We start from the raw sequence: 22,875 nt of genomic DNA, 5'->3' as shown, positions 1-22,875 counted from the left end.
TGCAAATGAGACCGGATTCCTACGCATCGAATAATAGGGGACGTTCTCGCGTCGAGGGAATGCCGTGTTTATTCGGTGTGTCGGTATTATTAATTGAAAATCCCCTACGCTCTCTCTCTCTCTGTCCCTCGGTTGTGTTCCACATTTTCGTGGATCGCTCGAAATAATATCGCACGGCCGGTTATTCTCCCGTGAAAACGGTACACCCTCCGCAGAAACCGCGGCCGCGTTTTTCTTTCCGGCGTGCGAAGTTCGCGAGTCGTTGCGAGCCAGTTCGCATCGGCTCGAAACAACGTCCTCGTTTCAGCGAGCGCTCTCCCGAAATTCAAACGGGACAAAGAACAGATCCGCAAAAGGACCGGTGTGTTAATAACAATTTCCAGCAAACCGTGCAGCTCGATACGCGGTTATATCGCGCGGCCCACCTTTCGAGGGGATGATTTCCCGTACCGCATCCACGTACGTTGTTCGATTTCATCGCGAACTCGACTCGTTAGCGATTGATCGATAGAAACGCGGCCAAATTCGATACTCCTCGCCTCTCTTTTGTTTCGCGGACTTCGAGCGTGTATCCCGCAGTCGAATTCGTCGCGTCCAAATTAAGGGTTAGAAAGTTTCGCGGCGGTAAATTACGCTGGTGGCCTAATTTCATCGGGCGTCTCCACGGTCGCTTCGTCTTCGTTTTTTAAACGCGGTATATATATATACCTGGAATTTATATACAGGCGCAGATCGCGGGTATCGTTGGATTAATTAAACGTGAATTTAATTAAACAACCTGGCTGGAACTCGAGCGTCGAATAAATAAAGGTTGACGCGCGAGGATTCGAACTAGCTAACCGGAAAGAAAGTCAGAATCAGAGGCCGCGGCGCGCGCTCCCGACTGAGGAAATTGGTAGCGAGCCCCGGCACGAAGCAGCGAAAATCGTTGGGAATTCGCAAACATGCTGACCGACAGGATCAAATACGCTATGGACCATTTGTCCCGCAAACAGCACATCTCTCTGCTCGCGCGGCCGAACTGGAGGAGGATACAAAGGCGGAACGTGCACGCATGGGTAAATATCGGCTCGCCTTTTTCACTGGACATTTCGTATTTCGCGATTTGTCTTGCCACATAGGCGGATGCTTTCACCACTCGTCGAGCAGCGTTGAAAGCACGGGCATCGAGGAGAATCAAAGCGATGGCGCGGCCAAAGCACGTGGTCAAGAAATACGATGCAACGTGAGAGCAGTTACGCGTTCGCGCGATATCGTACACAAATATATAAGCTAATTACCGCCCGTAACGTCGTTGTACGTATCGGTCGCGAAACTGATTGTCTTTGCGTTCGTTCGTAGAAAAGAACCACCGCTGTATACGCGGATCCACCCGAAAACGCTCGCGGCTAAAATCAGCAAACGCGTCAGTGACCTGGCACTTCCGAAAAAGAGGTGATCTTTCCACGACAAGATAAATCCAAGACGGAGAGAGGCGTCGAAGAGAACTAACGAATTGTTCGTTCCTCGATCAGATTGCTGTTGGCGAACATGAAGCTCCACCCTAGCGGCAACATGGCCGAGACATTGTGGAAGGTGCAGAACTCGCGCTACCGAAGATATCGATTCTTCTGCAACGCCAGGTTGCAACGAGAGAAGAAGAAAAAGTGAGTGGTAAAGAGTTTTGTCCGCTCGTTAACTGTATTTTGACTCATCAGGAGGAGGTAGCACCTCTCTCTCTCTCTCTCTCTCATTTTGCCGAGGTGGCGACCGAAAGAGGGATCGATCTTGTGAATAGAATCGGGAGAACCAGTCACAGGGAACGAACATAATCGGATTGTCCTCCGAACGTTTCGCGCTCTCGTAAATGCGATCTCCTAAAGTCGGATTTGGATATCGGCCGGACACTATATACCCTTCCACCCTCTTCCGTCGGACTCTTATTTGTTTCTAGTCACGGCGTTTCTAGTCGACCGTGTACTCTCGTCTCACCGTCTAAAAGCAACCTCTCGCGGACGTAATTAGAGACTTTCGAGTTACCCGATGCTTTGATCAACCGGTTTCGACCCGTTTGGGACTCGAGGCGGTAAAACGGAAAAATCCCCGTGTGATTCCGTATCGTTGATTGGACGCTGGAAATTCGTCCTCGAGGCGCGCGCGAGTTAATCTTTTTTTCTTTTTCTTTTTTTTTCCCGGAATCTCGCGCGATTTAATGAGAAACCAGATATTGGCTTTCCACTTTCCGCGCAGACTTTCGCGGCTGGCCAACGTTGCCATTAAACTTCGCGTGCAACTCGCGAACAGTTAACAGACACGAGTATCCTAGATGCAATTATTAATAGTGCCCAAGGGTGTCTCGAAATTCGGCAAACAAGTAGCGGCGCGTGCTACCAGCCTCTCCTACCCCCCTCGTTCTGCCATCGCATCTCCTCCGCGTGCGCCCACCCTTTCGCATTCGCGTTATTTCTGGTATCGATCGGAAACTGTCCGTTCCGATGATACGATTACACCAAGAGGAATTATTCCGATTATGCAATTTCGTTGCAGGCTGAAGATAATGGCGAAACTGCGTCGAGCGATCAAGCCAGACGAGTGGGATTACCATATGGACGTACTGGAAAAGCTGGCCGCGCCAAAAGTGCCGCCCAGACCCAGACTCCCCGTACGTACTCGCTTTAGCTTCGTCCCAAGACGTTCGCGATACTTTACGATCGATGCACGCCAAGTCTTTGACGCAAAGCGCTAGCCTAGGCTGATAGAGAGACGGGCGAGAGGATTCGTTTCGAAAACGGAGATCGATACACGACGAGGGTAAATTGCAGGGCAGAAGAAAAAAATGGAGGCCCGTCAACATGCGGAGGATCGAGGACTTGGCGACGCCCGTGGCCAGAGAGCTGCCTGAAGCTAGAGATCCGTTCATGGTACCGGAAACCGCCCTGAAATACAGAGCCAGCAAGCGCATACGAAAGATCGCGTATCCAAAGACGCTACCGGAGATCCCTTCGCCGCGAATTCTAGGCAAGGTTTCACCAGCCGCGTTGCAGGCCATAGGTACGCCCGTATCGTTTCCTGCTACCACTCACTTCCTTCTTTCGGATCTTCGTTGCGTCCAACTTGCCACTCAGCAGAGCCGTCCCGCGACGCTAGCCCGTATTCTCGCGTCCAAGTTTACTCGAAGGAAGTTGCCACGGAAAATGCATGGGTGCGCGCGATATAATCGATCGAGGATCGACGAGTTCTGTTCCGTGCGAACGGAAACGCGTTTCGCGAGCCGTCGAACGAAAACGCAGGCAGCGTTCGAAACGATGTTTCCCGCGATTAAACACCCGAGTAGGTACACACTGTTTCGCTGAACAAATCGCAACGGTTCCGGACAAGGGGAGCATTCCGTGGAATGTAAATTTCCGCGGATATTTCCTCGTTAGCAGGGAACCGTGCCTCCGCGGGATAAGTTCGCGAAGCCACCTCTTCGCGTTAGTCAATTACCGCGAAGAGCGTCCGACTAAACGGCCGTTTTTCTACTGCCGCGCTCCGCGGCGTCGTCGTCGGTGAATTAATTCTCTCTCGAGCCATTTGTCCGCCTTAAGTGCGGGCTAATGCCCCGGGCGTAGCGAGGACAGGATGCATGGTCTTTTAATTTCGCAGCTTCTCCTAGGCTGATAGTCCTGGCGAAGCCGATCGAACGGCCCGCAGGGATGGAGACGGACCTCCGCGAGGGCGCGTTCACGGTCTCCCCGCAAGCGTTGAAGGCCAAGTGCTCGAAGCGGTTGAAACTTTTGGCCAGACCCAAGACGAGAAGATAAGTTACACGATCGTGCGCGTCCTTCGTCCCGTCCCTTACTTTTAACTCGTCCTGTACACGCGAGACGTTAAGATACGTCGCGTCCCCTGTGCCGAACATAAAACGCTTGCGAACACTTTCCATCGTTCGCGTAATTTCCTAGCAAGGAACGTCGTAGCCGCGCCTAGGCGACGACAGCTGCGAAAGAAGTCTAAATTAGCATCGGGGATTATTACCGTTCGAGGGAACAAGGGGTTCCTTGGTGCGGGGTGGGCTCTCGCCAAGGGAGAACGGCAGAGTTCGCCGCAACGATTCGCGGCGAACTCGTTATCCCATCGAGTTGAGGCTGCGTCGCCAATCTCAGGCACTGATTGCCATCGCGAAGTCAAAGTTCCAGCGTGCGCCGGCGAATTAATATGTGCTTGACTGTTTCGCCGGCGTGGAACGCCTGGAACCGTTATAATGGCACTGTTACGGGAATTCCGTGGGCGACGCCCATCTGTCTGCCACGGATCACTTAATTCTCGAGTAACTAGTCGTGCTTCGCGAACTAGTTAATACGGTTTCAGACGCAGCGAATTCACATGAGAAGTCCAAATATCGTGATTACCAAGTTACACAGGCGGTGACGCTGCGCGTTGGCAACATTCGAATGCGAAAGCTTACGCACTGCCTGTTTAATTTTGTCGATAGCGAAAGACGGTAGCCAGAGGCGAAAGAACACGAAGGCGATTCCACAGCGATTCTATAACGACAGCCGGTCTGTTTACACCGGATCGATGCACCGCGGTGCATCCTCGAGTGCAACGATGTTCGATACGTGTCACGTATTCCGTACGAGCGGACGTCTACCGCTCGATAGAAATTCGATAGAAAAGAGTTGGAACGCATGGGGTTTTCCCTCGTCGAGCATGCCACCGATCGTTTCCACTCGCTGGACCGATTTTCTAAATAGAGGTCCAGTTCTCGCTTCCTTTTGCTCCCCCCGTCCACGGTTTTCAACCGTTCCCTCCTCCGCCAGGCAAATTTCTACGAGCTCCGCGCGAGCACCGTCTCGCTTCCTTCCTCGCGTCGATGTTATTCTCAATTTCAATTAAAATTATTCGCGCGTACGCTCGTAACGTGTCTCAATATATATTACTCGGTTTCGCGCGACTGCAATTCGCCCGGAGAAAAGAGCAACCAGACTCGAGATTGTTTCCACTTCTGGGCTCGTTCTCCTCGCCGCTCGATCGACGCTCCGAACGATTCAGATCAAAGCGGAACCTAACGGAAGCCTAACAAACCGCCATTCAAACACGGAATATTCCGTACCTTCGTCCGTTCGCCACTTACGTAATTCTCGTCCCCGTGTTTTATTATTACCCGGGTTGTTTGCCAGCGAGCGAGATCTCAAGATGGAATCACGCGCTGGAACGTGATGCAAATTGAAGCCAGGGGAAGAGAATCGCGCCGCGTGTTGCCATCGTTCCGTCGGATAAAAAATTAAAAACAAATTTCTCAGGGGCGATCGGACGCGCGTGTATATTGGAAGCCGCGAGGAGGATACCGATAAGAGAGAAACATCGTAAGGCGTATCCTGGATCTCGTTGACTGCATTCGACTGGATCGAAAACATGACCGTAACGTATTCCCGATACATTTCCCCCAGAAAGGCATTATAGATTCACCGCAATATCGCGACGATCCTGGCCTGCTACCCCCGTTCGCTGCTGGAGGAAATGCTCCGAGAAAAAGTATTCGCGTCGTCGAGTCTCGAAACGTTCGCGACGACTCGGATCGTGTCGACGTTAGCCGAGTGAAACGCGGGTAAAATCGCGAAACAAGAGATCCATCGGGATCGCGTTTTCCTAACCGTGGACGAAACTTGGCCGTAATAATGGCGGGGGTCGCGAGGCGGGGATCAACGCTCGCAGCGCGAACTCGCGGGGGGTGGAAAAAAAGGAAAGAGCGACTGTTAGCGTAGCTGTAATTGAAGAGGTAGTTGCGACAGTGGGTCGAGAAACCCTTTCCAAACACGGCCGCTGCTACGTGACGAATGGAATGTAAATGTAAAGGGTCGAGGACGAGTGGAATCCTCTTACGATTCCGTCCACGTTCGGACACTCTTCTGTCCGGCTGTCAGAGCGGACCAGTCAGGGCCTCGTCCTCCCTCGCTCTATCTCTCGTTGTATAACGCAGCAGAATTTCAGCTTGACGTCAGGGAAATTAAAGCGTTTCTGGCTGGAAATGAACGAATAGTCGCAGATAGGCGAACGTATGACATTGAAAACAGTTATTAACCGAACGTTAAACGAGTAAGGAGCGTTCCGTGCTCTCTGCTTTCGAACGAAGAGCCAGGATTAATATCGTCCCCCGCGTCGTTCGATGCTTTAATCAATTCTCAAAGCTCTTGATTACGCTTGTCCGAAACACACGGGTTATCCATTCACGCGATCATCCGATGCGAATTGTACGTCATCCTACTACTAGCCAGCTATTTACAGCGGCCACGATTCTGCGAGGTACGCCGTTTTAAATCGTGTCCAAGCGAAACATTCGCCGAGTAAGGTCGAGGTTCGGCTTTATTGGATATTGGAAAACGTCCCCGCTCCACCGGCCGGTCTTGCCGTAAAGGCCGGTCCTTGGAGATCAACGGGATCCTGCGGCCACCTACGATCATTGTTCAGACCTGCGGCTATTCCGGGTCAATCCACGGGTCCCGTGGAAAAGCTGGCTTTACGAGATCTCACCGCCCGATGACGCGCGACACGCTACCTCCCGTAAATTTCCAAACTTCCTTCCTGCATTATGTATGGCCCGCTCGAAGCGTCGTCGCCCCCGTCCCGGAGAAACCGGACGATCGTTGACCTTCGTTCGTCGCGCGAAATCCATCGATCGAAGATTAACGTCCCTCCGGAAACGGACTTCGCCGACTAATGGCGACCATAGAGCGTACGAACCTGGCTGTGCACCACCGTACGACGTTGCTACGATGACTGCGAACATAACTGTAACAAAGGAGAAAACTTGCCCCGGGTTACCACTCGTAAGGTCCCGAAATCCTTTCTACAACTGGCGCGGAAGTAAATTACCGAAAGTTACTCGATCCGCCGCCGTAAAAAAACTGATGTATACGGCGGTACTTTATTGTCGGATGAACATGCATTCCCGACAGAAGTGGCGTTACCTCACGGCGACGTAGATCACGGGCAAGAATATTTTTACGAGCCGTTCTCGAATCCCCGAGAGCGAAGTTTGTTATTCCCCGCGGATCATTTGTTCGAGTGGCGCAACAGATCGGTCGATCGATGCCGAGGAGGAGAGCTCGAACGTCGTGTCGAGCAAACTTCTTTAATCACGTCCGTAACTAATGCGATTCCCTCGGACGTGTTTGCGTTCTCAGCGCGATTAAAATGAAAAGAAGCAATCGGTGAAATGGGAGTTGACGTGGAAACGGAATGTACGGTTCGTCCCGCGCTACGTTCCTGTGTACTTTCGCCTAAAAAATATCAGTTTTAATTTTTTTCCCCCTCTATTTCGCGGTTACGCGAAAGCCAGAACTGCTCTACCAACATGGAAATCCAATTAGTTCTCCGCTATTCATCAATCCATCGATCGAAACGCTATCGTTTCTTTTGCCTGGGCAAACATCGGTTCGGACGAACGATGCTATTAAATCGCGCGAACGCGCAAGGAAGAGAATCCTCCGATTTCGTAAAATTCACTCGAGTTCCTTTCGCGAGAAAGACATAAGACTGGACGAGCGATATTAAATATAATCGAGATCCGTGTAATCGATTGGCAGAGCACCGTCAAGAGCAGCCTCCGGCTACGCGCGATAAGACCGTGGAACAGCTGATGACTTTTATACTTTCCCGTCTGTTTAATATAAAGTATCGAGGGCTCGATTAATTGCGCCTCGACGGAGAATGCTCGTGGAAAATCGATAATTCTGTAATCGGGACGCGGCGAAAAATGGCGAGGCGGTGGTTCTCGATGACTTCCCGTGGTACGCTCGTCGATCGTTGGGAATTAACGAAACGATTAACTTCGTGCCTTGTTTTAATTACAATTAATCGAGTTGCATCGTGCGAGTAAATCGAACTCGTCGATGCGATACCCGGTTATAACGAGAAAATAAAGCGATGCCTTTTGGTCGATGGTGGCTTGGTGGTGGTGGTGGTTGATGGTAAAACGTAGAGGTTTCTTGCGCGCTTAGGTCAAAAGCGAAGCGCTTGATCGAGGAAGACCTTAACGCGATGGTTCGCGTAAAGAGGAGACGCAATTTCTTGCGTCTGATGAATTTCTTTTCCGTATCGGGCCCGTTTCGCCGTTCCATTCAGCCATCCGCGAAGAAGGCTGCTTCGCTCGCGTTCTACCTTTGCTGTCACGTGCACGTCTTACGTGTAACGTTTTCTTTATTACGTAGCCGTTTGCCACGGCTGTATCCAGCAGCCAAGTATCTGGCAAATTAGCTATCCGAGGCGGTCCCGTTTTTTATTCCTCTGATACTCCTCAACGCGATTATGCGATCCGCCCTTACTTTTCCCCCCCTTCCGCCTTACTCCACCGTCATTTCCTTGTCAACTTACGACCCCAACGTCACGCGGAACTGTTGCCATCGGGAAATGTTCGCCCTCTCTTTTTTTCTAAAACTCCACTTATACCATCCCTTCTCTAAAGCAAACTACTTTTCCCCCTCCTCCTGCTCGCACCATAATCTTCCTCCTCCCTAATTCTTCTCGTACACGTCGCAACATTTGTGTTTCGCGAATAAGAACACGGGAACGTAGTAAAGAAGCTTTCGCCTTCGAGCCGGATTAAAAACAGCGAGGATACAGTTCACATTTTTACTCGTTACCTCTTTATTCCATCCCGAGGACGTTCACGGGGATGCGTACGTGTTCTACGCGAGGCAACATTGTGCGTGGCGCAGCCAATTACACTATTTATTCTCGACGCAACGAGATGTAATATATTCCACGAATATTTTTTAATTAAATGACCCAGTTTCGGCTGTAATTTTATCCCATCGTCGGGGTGGAATCGAACCGGCTCGCGCGTGGCTCCTAAACGCGAGAAATGAGTCGGAAATCAATTAACGGCATCTGTAGAAATGTCAACGAGCAGACGAGTCTGGCGTCAATTATCGACGCAATTTTCTGTCATCGAACGGGGGAAAAAAAAAATAGCACCGAGCCGAGATGTAATTTTCCGGCGTACCGACGCCGCGATTACACCTGATAACCTGCAGGCGTCGAAACGCAATCGTTGACGGACGCGACCCTCTGGCGGACCAATTACCAGCCGTGTTTCAACCGCAAAATCTCGGTTAGAACCGAGCAACTAGTTCCGAAACGGCAAATAGGCAGCGAACGTCAGCCGAAACTGCCGTTTAATAATATAAACGTAGCCGGCGCGTATGTTTAATATTTCCCGATGCCCGGCCGCAAAATCGAACCGACCATCGTTCCCGTAGAATTTCGGTTACATCGTCGGTCGAGCAAAACCGCTGAACGGGCCGTCGAACGTTTCGACTGGTCGTTAAAACGCGCGCAGAGGAGATTTGGAAATGAAGAAAGGTCGAAAGAACCTTGTTGGGGTGGCGGACAGGGTAAACTCTGAGGGTGGAAATTCACGGGACCGCCACTCGAAAATTGAAGCGGCTACGTCTCTGGCAAGCCTATATTAAATTGTTACGCCTTCAGGGACGGCAATTTCGGGTAGAATTCCCGCGGCGATATCTCAGAAGGGTGCAAAGCTGTGACGCGATTGCCGCGAATGCAACGTTGAAAAGAGAAGGGATGGGAGGACGGTCGAATAATGGGCGACAGTGGGCGACAGTGGGCGTTCGGCGAATTCTTGGCTCGACGTAAAACGGGAGCTCATAATTCTCGATGAATCTGAAAGCAACCGTCGATACGCGAAATTAAACGGTCAATAAACCTCGGGCAGCAACAACGGCGAAAGGTTCCTCCGCGATCTATAAAACGCGCGAAATAACTGGGGGGATAATGCTCCGGTTCGATCCCTTTACGTCGTCGCCGCGCCACGGGTGAGACCGACTATACCCGTTTCACAGAGATCGGATAATAAAGCGATCCGAAAGGCGCGCCCCTAAAACGCTTTTAATTGATCGTTACCGCGAATATAACAGGGCCGCGATTCGTGCGCGAGGTGGAGAGAACGGAGTCGAGGGAGAAAAGCGATAGGGTTTTCCCGGTGAAACTTTCCACGTTGACAACTGCGAAATCTGCTGAAATCCGTCGTATCTATCGACGTGTGCAGGTACGCGGTTATCTTTTCGCGAATCGGAGTTCGTCGAAACGCTCAAAGGGGAGAGCGGAGTGCACAACGGCGGGGGGTAGGTCGTTGAAAGAAAATGCGTGAAACGCGAAACGGGCCAACTTGATATCGTCGCATCGTAGTCGGCGCTATATCAATCTCCGGCATTTCCATTAACTCTGTACAATATGTTTTTTAATCTGCGCGAGATACGGCAGGGTGCGGATCGTTGTTGAAATTGAATCTGCCCGCGCGGAAAGGGAGGCGTAGCCTCGCCGAGGAAACCGAGCTCGCGTGCCGTGCCCGATAACGGCTAAGTTGGAGAGAGGCTTAGCTTAAGGGAAATAAAGATAAACGACGGCGTTTCGTGCAGGACAAATTGAAAGTGGATGGGGCGCCGCTATATATCAGTATTTGTCCTCGCGCGTCGCCGATTGCCCGCGACACATCTCGTGAACCTATTTTTCCCAATTAACAGGGACAGCCGCGACGAAACCTCCGGAGCGAGCCTCAAATTTCATTAGAGCTACCTTTCCGCGATTCGATTCGCCCCGTGTCCGCTGCGCTTTTATCCCGTCGTCTTACCAACCGCTCCGCAACTTCCCGCTTCGCGCGGTGACGGGAAGAAACGTTGCAGCGAGGAGCAAAAAAGGAAAACACGAGAGAAAAATGGAGCGGCACCCAATCGTTGCAATATTGTGCAACGAGGTGCAGGATAGGAAGGATATGGTCCGTTTCAATATTTACCGCGGCCAGGGATACATCGAACCCTTCGTGCGCTCGAATTTCGCTCGCAACATCGTTAGTGCAGAGACAAGGGGGTTGGGACGGGGTTGCGCGAATGAAATTCCCCAATTTCGGGATCCCGTTCGTCCGAGCCAGGACGGGACCAGCGACGAAATAAAACGCCGACAAAAAGACAACGCTGTCGCGCAGTTTCTAATCTGACAATGATAAATCGCGTTTCGCTGGCGAACGCGGGGCTCGAGGGGGTGCAACGCGACGGACCATCCCGTCATAATAGTGAACGATCGTCCAGAAACGCGTCTTATTTGTCGAGAACCGAATCCATTCGTTGCAGATATCTTGTTTGATAGTTCCCATCTACGCAGACGGGAACTATCCGTCTCTGCGGAGCTTTCCCACCCCCCTTCGACTGTCTCTCCGGGAAACAAGTTCGCGTTTTTAAATCGATGCAGAACAGAAGCTCAGCGGCGAGGCTCGACGTTACTCCTGGACCTGGCGATTCGCATCGAATCACTGAAGATACGTATTCCTCCTATAAATGATCGCGGTAATTAGGACGGGGTTGGAGTTCGAGTTCCGCGGGAAATAACGACCATGTTTGTATCCACCCTCGCACTCGGTCACACCTACATCATTATTTCCGTCGTTAATTTATCTCCGCGGTGATAACGACGCCGTTCGAATCGAACTTTCGAAACGAATAATTATATTTTGCAGACATCGAAACTGACGTGTAATCACCGGGGCCACGATCGAATCGTCGTCTCCTTAGCGCGGATCGCCGTGAATCGAAACTAGATTACAACCAAACGTCGAGCAGGGATCCGTCCCGAGGCGATGGTAACGCGATTCTAAATCGATGACAACCGCGTCCGTACTTACTCCAGTTCGCAACCGAACGCATAACCGATGATTCGATTCCGTTGAATCGATCGCTGGGAAGCGGTCGTTAATCCATTGGAACTGTAAGCTGGCCAGGTCCGTTCGTAGCCCTCCGTTCTCTCTCTCCTAAAGTTCATCCTTAAAGTCCGTCGCAATTCGAAACTCCGCTCGAGCCTATTTTGTTTTTCAACCGGCAAAGTCTGATTACGTTCTCGTCCAAGTCTCGATGCGGACGGATCCGATTACGAGAAATGAAAGTTTCCCGCGGTGGGGTTAAAAAAAAGGGGGAAAAATACAAACGCCAACCCGGTTTCCAGCTTTCGACGGCGACCTGTGTCGCGGATAATTTACATGGAAATGAGGATCGGCATTGATTTTACGTCCGTGCCACGTAACAGACCCAGCACCGGTTGCTGATAGATTGTCTCCCCGCTGCCTGACGTCGATCAAGTCTTCTTGTCGAAAAGCTAGACGAGTAGTAAATTCTTGTCCGTTCGACTGATCCTCCACGCGTCGAAACACACGACCAGCTATTGCGTTTTGTTCGTCGCAGACCAGGTGGTACCGTTCCAAGTTTTCGGTACCGGGACACGGATGACGGCTGGTCCACGGTAAATGGAACGAACCGCGTCGCAAATCAATCTTCCCTTTTCTTTTTTTCCCTCTTCCCCTTCTGCTCCGTTCTCCTTCCTTTCGCAAAACGACATCGGTAGGAGAAGCAATTTAAACCAGGCTAGACGCGACCGTATAAATCGTGGCCACCGTAGCAGCCAGAAGGGAACTGCGTGCGGGGCAAAACCGTTCGCCATAACGGACTTCGTCGAGAGAAGAAAGAATCGATGTCGATCAAACTTCGTGGCTCGCTCGATTAATCGGATCGACTGAAGAGGAGATGGTAGAAGCTGAACGAACCTCGGATAGTTGTTTCGATCGTTCGCGCCTCTCGCGATGAATGCGTTCGCGTTGTGTCACGGTGTACGCAGCTAAAATTGCGCCATTAATTTAACGAGCAACGCTCCACACGTTTTCCAGCGTAATTTCCAGTCGGGTCATTAAGGGACATCGCGGCCTGTATTTCTTCTCGATCGCGGTATCGAGAAATCTACGGTCCTCGAAATCACCAGCGTTGCCAGGGCAAAGACTGATTCTATTTCTTGGTCGAACGTCGAACCGACTGGAATCGGTCGAACGCGATGTTCCAATAAGTCCGTGAATATCTATAAAAATGTCGAGCGTGTTTCTGAAACTTTTAAATCGCCGGCTATTATTCCAACGAGGAGTAGACGAGCCGACGAAAAGTTTTTCGATAAATCATGGCGGAAAACCGAACAGGGACGGTACACCAGCCAGGCCCTGATAGAGAGAAGGGGGAGATAAAAGGGCCAAGTTACGAAACTAATAAATATTAATACCGTGTTGGTTACTTCATAATCGATCGAAACTTTCCCCGTTCGATCCGACTATATTTTTCCATCGGGTGTACAACTTTCGGAATTATTTCACGGCGCTCGTTCTCGCACTGACCGTCGCGATAATTTTTTATTCAACCGTGTAAAACAAAAAAAAAGGCATTCGTTCGGTTAGACGCGGGATCGCGAAAAAAAAACCCGATAAATTTCACTGGCCGCTCTGGTTCGCGGCCGATTTCTCGTACACGTCGCCATATATTTCCATCATTACGCGACTGTATCGCGCGATATCGAGCGTGCGATGTGGTGCCGCGGGAAAAAAGAAGGGAAGAGGGGGGGCGCGAATTAGTTTAGAATTGGAACGAATAACAGGGGAAATGCGATTTTGACCGGGGGCGTTCGTGAATTTCACTCGTAATACATGCCGAACACGCAACACCACGCGTAGATGTGGTTGTTCTCGAAAACATAGTACGAACAATTGTCCCGCTCCACGTCCCAAAGGCACTGCACGCCCGCGTGGATGCTCTGATCGAACCGTTGGACTATAGTCACCTGCACCACTAATTTGTACCTTGTAACAAGAAGAACGAACCAAGTCCGGTTAACTGGGAACAGGTCCACTCCGCCATCGACTCTCCCGCCCGTCGACCCCCCGTTTCATAGTATTCGATTCGAAATATCAAAGAGCGGACAGGAAGCTAGCGTAACGGGGCAGAATTTACGAGAGCGAGCTCCAGTTCGAGAGTCGTTGGCGTCGCGGACGTTTCCCCGTTTATAGCGCAAAACGTGGACGCGTCGAGCGTTACTACCTGTCGTAATCCTTTTTGCAGAGCGCCTTTTGCAAGTCGGATCCAATCTCGAAGCACAACTTCGCCATTTGATTCGGATGATACGTCGTCACAGGAGATAGTTTGGCTACCATCGTGTCCTTCACCATTTTATCGACCACCTCGACGTCGAACGGGTGAAATGATTCGAGTCGATAGGTGTTCTGGTACTTGGGAATCTGCGCGTGTCCCGAGCCACGGTCCCGATTAATCCGAATCGAAAGTTTTAAAACACCGTCACAACAGCGCGTGTACCTTCAATCTGTCGCCGCGTTTGTGAAAGAAGATGCGGCTACCGGAACTAACAGCCGATATCTTCGACAGCAGCCGTTTCTTGCTCTGAAACGATAACGACGCTTTCGATCTGTCGCGCGATCCGATTTTATCCGTTGGTATTCACCCCGTTAAATTGGACTTGTCTCATGCTCTGGCGAAATTTCGAGGGTCGCGAGAGCTCGTTAGCGTGTTTGCTTGGCGAATGATGATGATTCATGGTCCTGGGAGATAGAGAAGAGCACGTCGCTTGAAACCCTCGCGATGAACCGATGAAACAAACGAGAGTCCATCGAGACGAAGTTGGGCTATTAGACGAGATAAAAGTTGTATCGTGCCCAGCAACGGTATCCATGCCATTTGGCACGTAAATACAATTTCCCGCCGCTAGAACAATCGAACAAACGTATACCCTCGCTCTTAAATCGCGTTGACTATGAACAATTCATCGTCCAGCCTGGAATCCAAGCTGGAAACGCGATCGATTTCTTCGCGGCGTCGTCGTTCCAATTCGCTCGCCTGCTCGCGTAATCTACATTATCGCTATCGTCCTGAAGAAACTTAGCGGATCGTTTCGTTCCCCTCCGAACTTTAACCGGAGATAACTTTCTTACCCCGAAACAACAACACCGTCGACGGAGATTAACGAACAGGGGGGAGAGAAAGATCGAGGAATCTCGAACGCGAAATCGATCGAGGAACTTGTCCGAGCTCTAAATTGAAAATTACGCTACCCACCCCTTGCTCGATGTGTCTTTATCAACCGTGAAAGTACACTCGAGTATATCCTTTATCTCTTTAAAAAGCGAACCCGCCTATTCGAATGCAACGCGCGATCCCCATCGGTTTAAATTCATAGCTGATTTATGCCAGCTGGCTTTATTGCGAGGTTCTCGCGAGGAAGAATAGGGTCTGGCCGGGGTTGTAAGAGTCGGAGCGATTTTTCCCGATATGCTCGCGTGCGCGATGCATCCCCCGCATAATTCAACTCGCTCGTTCCGGCCAATGGAAACTGCGGAAAAGAATCGAACGATAAGATAGGAACACGGCGAAGAATGGCTCGCGACTGGCTTTTATCAATTCGCGCGGATACTTTCATCGATTGGTAATCCCCTCGACGAGGCGGGACAAAGTGCAGGGCGCGCCCTGAAAATTACGGTCGCCTTGTTCGCCTTGTTCGAGCTCATTAACTTCGAGCAGCAGCGCGGAGGGTCGTTAGATACCCGTAGGAAGAAACTTACCTGTAGAGTCGCGCGACTATCTCCTCCCGTGTAACAAATTCACTAAAAGTCTGGTCGTCTGGCGGCCTTACAGGTGCCGTTCTAAATCTACCGGGAACTTAACTTTCGGATAACAAACGACGTTCAGAATCTCGTTAAACTCGGAGTTCGCGTTACACTTGGGGCGTCGAACGAAACGGGGTCGCGTCCTCGAGACTCCTGGTCTCCGCGTCGACGGGGACGTAACGGGAGGATACTTTTTCAGTTGAAATTCCGATCGTGAAATTAAGTAGAAGGAACTGGACCGTACTCTGCATAGCACGGCTAGCCTCTCTGCACCTTTGTACGTAGAGCAGAAAGAACGCGAAGCGTGTCCTTTGTCGTTTTGTACGGGCGTTCTTGCGAGACCTGAAGAGATGCCTGCGGAGACGTTGCACGCGAACGTAAATGGCTTTCAGAGTCCGAAAGGATGAACGAGCGAGTTCGTCAGTCGTTCGTGCTCATCTCGAGCGCATCTAAAGTACTGTTCGAGCCCCGTTTAAATCGCAACGCGGCCGCCAAGATCGAACGATGGCGAATGACACAGGACCAGTGTCCTTCGGTGTAGCGACAATTTCAGAGCGGAAATTTCGAGCATCGCGGTCGAAGAGAGGCGCGCATCGGCGGATGGACGGATCGGCCGATTTACCATGAATTTACATCGGCGATGTGTCCTCGTCTCCGTTTCGTGGCAGCCAGCTAACAGATGCTTCTGGCCGATTTGCATAAAATGAGACCGGCAGCAGCGTTCGCAGTTGTACGTCCCCGTTGGGACGTGCGGTGGCTACCTGGGCGTACGCATACCCAGGACTTCAGAACTGTCCTCCCTCTTCCATTATCGGAAAACGTGGCCCGGATTTAATACCGATAATCCGGTTAATCGCACGGTACCTCGTCGATACGTTAACGTTACATGGAAATTAACTTAAAAACCGTACTCGTCCCGTGCTCGCCTCTATTTTCGTCCATCGATAAAAAGGGCGGTGAGAGGGGGGTGGGGCGAAAATAAAACACAGGGGCCGATAAATGGTACCCGTGAGAGGAGGCTGGCGAGTAATCGAGATAAACCGGTATCAATTACCAACGGACGTATGTATCATTCCGTCTGTTAAGAAATCGCCACTTCTTTCGTTCCCTTTTTCGCTTGCCTTTAATCAGATTCGTCTACACAGATCGCGAAACGTTTATTTCATTTCTACAGCGAGTGTTACAGTCTCTGGGAGTGTCTGGTAACGAGTCGTACGTCTCTCGCCGTGATAGAAATTGTTGATTGATAAAAAATTCAGTTCGCGCGCTAAACGTCGAAGCTCGTAAATCACAGACCGGGTCCCTCCTCCTGGACGTGTGCGTCGTTCAACGGGGGAGCCGGTGAACGCCCGCCAGGGGCACACTTTGACACGGGGAGCAGCCGTCGTGGGGGCGACGAAGGAGCTCGCTCACCGGAATATCGTGTCCACCAGGAGCACCAGGCTGAACAGAATCACTCTCCTGTTGATGTTCCCGGTGCCGCCGTGCTGCATCGCCGCGGGATGCTCGCCTGGAAAGAGATATCTTCGCTCTCACCGGGACCCGATTTATCACGACGATCCGTGTTGTCTCTCGGAACCAGGACGCCGGGACGGGGTGGGAAATTTCCAACGGAACTCGACGATTTCGCGTTACGAGGGAAACTCCCGGTTTAATTTCAATTCGCGGCTGTTTTTCGCCGCGCGGGCCAGCGGCTCCCCGCTCGTCTCCGATCCGTTCGTCCCGGATTAACGAGAAAACTGTAATGAGTTTTGCGAATTATAATAATAACCGCAACCGACAACCTCGCCCAAGGCGTTCCGCGCGTTTATTTAACTTGTCGTTCCCTAGCTTTTTTCCATTCGCCGCTGGTAGAACTACGCGAGCGTGCGAATACGTATACGCGTACATCACTGGTTCGCGGCCAACTTTGACATGCAACGAGGCGATCGAGACAGGGAGAATGAAAAAGAAAGAGAGAGAGAGAGAGAGAGAGAGAGAGAGTACTCACTGACGAAATTTCCTCTGGTAAACCTTACGAGAAGGGCATTTCGCAAGAGTATTCTTAGAGCGTCTCGCGAAACCGCTTTGACGTTTGAACGGGATCTCGAGGAGGTTGATGGAATAAAGCGGGTTTTGTTCCTCTCCTTCTTTTCTCTTTTTTCGTTTCCCGGAGAGGCATTCTCTCTCTATTCGAAACTCTACGGAGCGTGTTTTAATCCTCACCGTTCAACACGTGAACCATCACGCTCGCCGGGGCGACCTTGCTCGAGACGCATGTGTAATTACCGCTGTCTTCGAACTGAGCGCGCGTAATCAGCAGCTTGCTGGTGGTCCCGTTCTTACCTTTCTCCGTTTCCAGGAAAACGCCGCCCCTGTCAAGGATAAAGAGACACGATCTTTATAGAAATCCTTACGGATCGCTTCTCGTTCGTCTAATCGGGGAACGCACCTCGGACCGTCGAAATCGATCACCGCCCCTGCGTGATACCAAGTCACGTTGCTCGGCGGTATGTCCTGCGCGTCCACGACACAGGTCAAACCGATCGTGCTGCCTTTCTTCACGTACATCTCCTCGGAGCCGGTGATCTTCGCCTGCACATCTGACGCCCGGCAACGTTAATTAATCGTAGCCAGCGCGCGAAACTTCCCAGGCGAAACTCGACCGAGGATGACCGTGGGAAATTTATTCATAGCCGCCGCGAGGAGGGTGGATCCTCGCGTTACGAGATTACAACGTTAAACTGGAACGCGATCGTACGAAAAAGCTGGTTCCCGAGCTGCTCGAGATTACGCGAGGCGTCCCTCGAGCAGGAGTCCCGCTCGACGGAGACGGGAAACGAAAACGTGAACGTCTGCCCGGCCGAGGTCTCGAAAGTGGACACGGAAACTCACCTAAAACTTTCAACGTAACCGCCCCATATATCTTGGGCTCCGTGTTAACTTGGCATTCGTAAATGCCGGCGTCCCGTGGCTGCGCGTAATCTATTCGCAGATTCCAGTCGTCCTGCTCCGGGTCACGGTCTATCGTGAACCTCGCGTCGCTCGTGTAAGTCACCGACATCGACGTCAAGATGTGCAGGTCCTTCTTTCGGATCCAGGACACCTGGGACAGACACCGTAACCGTGAGAAATCGGGGACGCGATTCTAATTGGGAACCTGGGGGGCTTGGGGTGGCGAGCGGTTCGTTGGAACTTTCGAAACTCGAGGGAACAGGGGGGTAAATGCGGGAAAAGAGACCCGGTCGCTTATTAAAATTAACGACCAGAAGGATAACCGTGGAACTGGCGGTAGAGGTACACCGTTGTTTTCCTGGCAATCGACGCGTTATCGTCGCGGAACTTTCTAACGTTCTAATTACGAAGGGTGCAAAGGGGAACACTATTACTCAAAGAGACGTGAAACTCACTGTTCTGTTACCCAAGTTCTTAACACAACACAAGAGCACAACAGTCTGGCCCACAACGGCGGTCACGTTCTCGGGCTTCGAGTCTTTACAAAAATACGTCCTCTTCGTCCCCCGTTGCGGCCGTTCTCCTTTATCGGGCCTTCCCTCGTCGAGCCGTTGCGCCGCTAAAATTCAGGCATCGCGCTTTTACCCGACGTTCAGTCTAACTCTCGTCGAGTTATCGATAAGCGTAATTTACATCGACGAATTGAAATTCAAACGAAAACAGAATTGAGACTCTACGATTGATCGTGTTTGTAGATCGTACGCTATAAAATTGGTTGTACCTAAACTCCGGTGACCGGAAGGCGGTTCCGCGTGTAACAGGTATCCGATTCCAAGCAGTATAAACGCCATGCCATGGAACGGTGCCATTTTTTTTATGCACGAGTTTCTTTCATCTTCAATCGTTGTCTCTTCTGTTCCGTTCAGATCCCGACGAACCTCTGAAAACCATCCAAGATCCCCCGGTCATCCTAGTTGCCACCCTCTCTGATCAATTTTGCTTTCCGTAAACGATCGACGAAGACCCACAGAGTTTAAAAAAGAACTTCGATCTCGCCACGAGATAACACTTGCGATTTTATACTGTACGCGTCTTTTAATTGAAATTAACTATCATTGAAAAGGCAGGCAACGGAGAACACGTTTCGCAGATCGTATTTCAACGAGCGTCCGTATTCGATGGGATGATCTTCGATTTTGAAATAAACTTCCCGCTTTGACGACGTTTTGCGAATTAATTTATCTCAACGAGATCCGACGTTTTCGTTTAAATAAATCGGCGTAACAGAGACCAGAAGAGAGAAGAACCGGACTGCTGTCCGTACGCTCGGTCATTGGGAGTACATCGATGGAACGACCTCGAGAACAACGCGCTTCGATAGCGTTCCAAATACTGAAAGGCTGCTCCTGCTCGAGGAAACGAAAAAGCTGAAATCAGGGTGCAGTGGCGCCTCGCGATGCTCCCGATATTTGCGATTGCGCCGACAATTCGGGTCACCCTTACCATCCTTACTCGCGATGCATCCTTTCCTCTCCAATTAATGCAATAAAACCCGATCTTATCCAGATTAAATACGTTTCAAAGCTCTTTATCGTAAACTATCAACGACGCTTATGAAAACAAATGTATCATTTTATTGAAATTCATTATTTATCGATTACAAACAGGTGTGTACATACGGTAAATACGATTACAAAAGGATTACGATTACGATATCTACGTACGCGTAAAAATGTTAAAAGGGGAGAGAATTAAACGAAATACCGTACAATTCGTTTCGATTATCATAAACATTATACATTATATAACAAAATATAGTTCAAACATTTTTATTTTCTACTCTTGTAAATATATATATATCAACTTGAAGTCGTTCAACAAAAAACGTGATAAAATTTGCATACTTACATAATAGCTACTATCTTTCTAATAAAATATAAACGTATAAAAATATTGAGCAAAGTAGGCCGCGCGATTCCCTAAATCTTGCACGCATGCATACGTCAGATTATGCACTATTGATATAGATGATCTATTCTCGGAAAAAATTGCCCTTTGTGCCACCGGTTTTCGAAACTAACTGAATATCAGTTATCTTCAACGATTTTGGGGAAGCCGCATATTTGCACATGTCGTAAACTGTTAGAGCCGCGATACTCACGGCCGTTAGGGCTTCCATTTCCACGCCAGTTTTACCGGTGCATCTAACTTCAGCTGTAATCTCTACGCGACGCGATTCTTCGTTCAATCGCAAAGACACGTTTGCATAGGATAACGGAAGTGGATGGCATAGCGGTATCAAGGCGGACGTGCATTTCGCCGCCATGATACCGGCCAATTGTGCCACGGACAGCACGTCGCCCTTCTTTACATTATTCTCGGCTATCAGTTTGCTTATATTCGAATCGACTTGGACAATTCCGCTCGCAATGGCGACACGTTTACTCTCGACTTTCGAGCCTACATCCACCATGCTCGCTTTACCGTCTCGATCCACATGCGACAACGACGAACACGCTCTTACGCTCGCGACACTTTTAAACCAGTGTCCCGCGCTAACCATTAAACATTGACGGGATATCGGTACAGAATATCGTAAATCGTTATAACTTCCTACGTTCCTACCACTCGCGTGTTTCTCTTCAACTGGAAAGACAAACGAACAGAATTAAACGCACGATGGTACCCCATCGCGGTATTACTTGGTGATAAGCGGAACGAGCGATAACGTTTGTACGTATAATTTACGATACTCGTCAACAATCGATTAACCTCCGATCAGAATCATCGGCCTGTTTTCCATCTGCGCTAGATTGAACATTCCTGAAACACATATCGCCGAAGCCATATAAACGTTATCGCTTCAAGCGTGTAGCTTAACGCTCTTACGATGACAGCATAATCCATCATGATTCTACATCCATCATCTGGATTATAAATAAAAAAAGAAGAGATAGAAAGACTTAATACCTGCATGCTGCTTCTTTTTACGTCGCACCGCCGCTCCGATCATCTCCTTCAGAACATCGTCGGACGCACCGCTACGTAACGCGTCGCGAAGAGATACTTCCCCTTTCCCTTCGAACAAACATACTTTTAAGTTTCCATCCGCCGTTATCCTCAGCCGATTACACGAACCGCAAAAGTGTTCGCTCATCGATGTGATAAATCCTATTTGTCCTGTGAATCCGGGCACGTGATACGCCTATCGAAATTAAAAGTTCTCCATTTAATAAGATACACGCACGTACATTTGGTAACGAGTTGTAGATAATTTTCCAAGCTACTCACCTTGGATGTATCGTTGTACTTGTTCGGGAGACGCTGTAGTTCGGGATACGTGTTTCTAATGAGTTCTTTAATCGCCTTGAAGGAAATCATTTTATTCTCATTCCATTCGTTCCCTTGGAAAGGCATATACTCGATGAAGCGTACATCGATCGGACGAGATCTCGTCAAATCGACGAAATCGACTATCTCATCGTCGTTAAAACCTTTCATTACGACACAATTCACCTACAGCAGTTTGCCTTCTGTTATTACATTGAACTAATTTAAGTCCGCAAATTTCATGCAATTCTCCCCTCACCTTCACTGGGTTGTAACCTAGTTGAATAGCCAGATCGATAGACGCCATCACTCTTGACCATCCTTTCCTACGTGTGAACTGCTCGAAACGATTCTCCTTTAAAGTATCCAAAGAGATATTTATCGCATCCAAACCAGCCCTCTGAAGGGATGGTAACTGACGCGTTAATGTCAGCCCATTGGTAGTAATTGCTACCTGTTCTAAGCCAGGCAGTTGTTTCAATCCGGCTACAATAATTATTCTTATTAATGATCACAAACTACGTATAAGTATATTATTAAACGTTACGTGTATCAATAGAATTATTAACCGATAATATCCACGATATCTCTTCTCACTGTTGGTTCACCACCGGTTAAGCGTATCTTAGTTACACCTTCATTTACAAATAAATTAGCTATTTTAAGTATTTCTTCTATTTTCAGAATACCATCATTCTTTGTCAGCTTAACGCCTTCTGCTGGCATACAGTACAGACCTGAAATAAATGAAGCGCGTTAGAAAATGATTGCAACATTAGTTAATTAATTACTTACACCTGAGATTGCAACGCTCGGTAATCGAGATACGTAAGTACGTATGACGCCTTCCAAACGAATCCGTGAGCAAGTCATCGTCGCGCGTGCTGTTCAACAGATCTCTAAACTGCTGCACCTGCGACAGATCAGAGTAAAAACGTGAGATGCGCACAGGAATCACTTGAAACAACGGAAACGAACGACTCTCTTACTCTGGACGAGGCGTTCGGTGCAACAGATGCCTCAGTGGACGAATACGCGGCACCGAAGATCGATTTCACGGTATTAATTTTTCGAAACATTTAAATGACACGTGATTAACGCACAGCTGAACGGTTCATAACCTCAACGTCAAATAGGAAATTTTTCCAGCTACCTAG

General features: G+C 49.8%; 5 protein-coding genes across 5 annotated transcripts; 1 reads left to right on the top strand and 4 right to left on the bottom strand.

Annotated features, from left to right (window-relative positions):
- The first annotated feature begins 944 nt into the window (after positions 1–944).
- On the top strand, positions 945–3,782 carry Theg (Testicular haploid expressed gene). Its single transcript, XM_076904206.1, has 7 exons — positions 945–1,058; positions 1,122–1,225; positions 1,342–1,434; positions 1,515–1,646; positions 2,527–2,641; positions 2,802–3,030; positions 3,625–3,782. Exons 1-7 carry the CDS (start codon positions 945–947, stop codon positions 3,780–3,782), a joined length of 945 nt encoding a protein of 314 aa, XP_076760321.1.
- Positions 3,783–13,473: 9,691 nt separating this feature from the next.
- LOC143428927 (dynein light chain Tctex-type 5) lies at positions 13,474–14,388 on the bottom strand. Its single transcript, XM_076904205.1, has 4 exons — positions 14,296–14,388; positions 14,151–14,234; positions 13,878–14,074; positions 13,474–13,639 (listed from the first exon to the last, which is right to left on the bottom strand). The coding sequence occupies exons 1-4, from the start codon at positions 14,386–14,388 to the stop codon at positions 13,474–13,476; spliced, it is 540 nt and encodes a 179-aa protein (XP_076760320.1).
- Positions 14,389–16,801: 2,413 nt separating this feature from the next.
- Positions 16,802–19,405, bottom strand: LOC143429457 (immunoglobulin superfamily DCC subclass member 4). The gene is made up of 6 exons (XM_076905160.1): positions 19,170–19,405; positions 18,844–19,007; positions 18,329–18,539; positions 17,886–18,036; positions 17,660–17,808; positions 16,802–16,964 (listed from the first exon to the last, which is right to left on the bottom strand). The coding sequence occupies exons 1-6, from the start codon at positions 19,255–19,257 to the stop codon at positions 16,864–16,866; spliced, it is 864 nt and encodes a 287-aa protein (XP_076761275.1). The 5' UTR covers positions 19,258–19,405; the 3' UTR covers positions 16,802–16,863.
- An 860-nt stretch (positions 19,406–20,265) lies between these two features.
- Positions 20,266–21,056, bottom strand: LOC143428926 (cyclic pyranopterin monophosphate synthase-like; the record flags this gene model as incomplete). Its single annotated transcript, XM_076904204.1, has 1 exon — positions 20,266–21,056. A coding segment is annotated over one exon (636 nt), but the record flags the coding sequence as incomplete, so codon positions are not given.
- LOC143429454 (molybdenum cofactor biosynthesis protein 1-like) lies at positions 21,052–22,875 on the bottom strand. The gene is made up of 7 exons (XM_076905156.1): positions 22,708–22,875; positions 22,514–22,631; positions 22,288–22,455; positions 21,978–22,204; positions 21,680–21,904; positions 21,359–21,593; positions 21,052–21,211 (listed from the first exon to the last, which is right to left on the bottom strand). Exons 1-7 carry the CDS (start codon positions 22,795–22,797, stop codon positions 21,156–21,158), a joined length of 1,119 nt encoding a protein of 372 aa, XP_076761271.1. The 5' UTR covers positions 22,798–22,875; the 3' UTR covers positions 21,052–21,155.

The sequence above is a fragment of the Xylocopa sonorina genome, chromosome 11 (assembly GCF_050948175.1).
Source record: "Xylocopa sonorina isolate GNS202 chromosome 11, iyXylSono1_principal, whole genome shotgun sequence".
Lineage (NCBI taxonomy): Eukaryota > Metazoa > Arthropoda > Insecta > Hymenoptera > Apidae > Xylocopa > Xylocopa sonorina.
Note: the sequence above shows the minus strand (reverse complement) of the source record. Positions and strands in the feature narration are given on the sequence as shown.

Bases quoted from the DNA above. Each gene is read 5' to 3' on its own strand.
- LOC143428927 (XM_076904205.1), bottom strand. From the start codon at position 14,388: ATGAATCATCATCATTCGCCAAGCAAACACGCTAACGAGCTCTCGCGA. The intron at 14,235-14,295 runs GTGAATACCAAC...TTATCGTTTCAG, and splicing joins GACAAGTCCAATTTAACGGG to AGCAAGAAACGGCTGCTGTC. The intron at 13,640-13,877 runs GTAGTAACGCTC...TCTTGTTACAAG, and splicing joins TGCAAAAAGGATTACGACAG to GTACAAATTAGTGGTGCAGG.
- LOC143429454 (XM_076905156.1), bottom strand. From the start codon at position 22,797: ATGTTTCGAAAAATTAATACCGTGAAATCGATCTTCGGTGCCGCGTAT. The intron at 22,456-22,513 runs GTAAGTAATTAA...CATTTATTTCAG, and splicing joins CGAGCGTTGCAATCTCAGGT to GTCTGTACTGTATGCCAGCA. The intron at 21,594-21,679 runs GTGAGTAGCTTG...TAATTTCGATAG, and splicing joins AGTACAACGATACATCCAAG to GCGTATCACGTGCCCGGATT.
- LOC143429457 (XM_076905160.1), bottom strand. From the start codon at position 19,257: ATGGCACCGTTCCATGGCATGGCGTTTATACTGCTTGGAATCGGATAC. The intron at 19,008-19,169 runs GTACAACCAATT...CCTGAATTTTAG, and splicing joins TTCCGGTCACCGGAGTTTAG to CGGCGCAACGGCTCGACGAG. The intron at 18,037-18,328 runs GTGAGTTTCCGT...GCCGGGCGTCAG, and splicing joins GGTTACGTTGAAAGTTTTAG to ATGTGCAGGCGAAGATCACC.
- Theg (XM_076904206.1), top strand. From the start codon at position 945: ATGCTGACCGACAGGATCAAATACGCTATGGACCATTTGTCCCGCAAA. The intron at 1,647-2,526 runs GTGAGTGGTAAA...ATTTCGTTGCAG, and splicing joins CAACGAGAGAAGAAGAAAAA to GCTGAAGATAATGGCGAAAC. The intron at 3,031-3,624 runs GTACGCCCGTAT...TTAATTTCGCAG, and splicing joins AGCCGCGTTGCAGGCCATAG to CTTCTCCTAGGCTGATAGTC.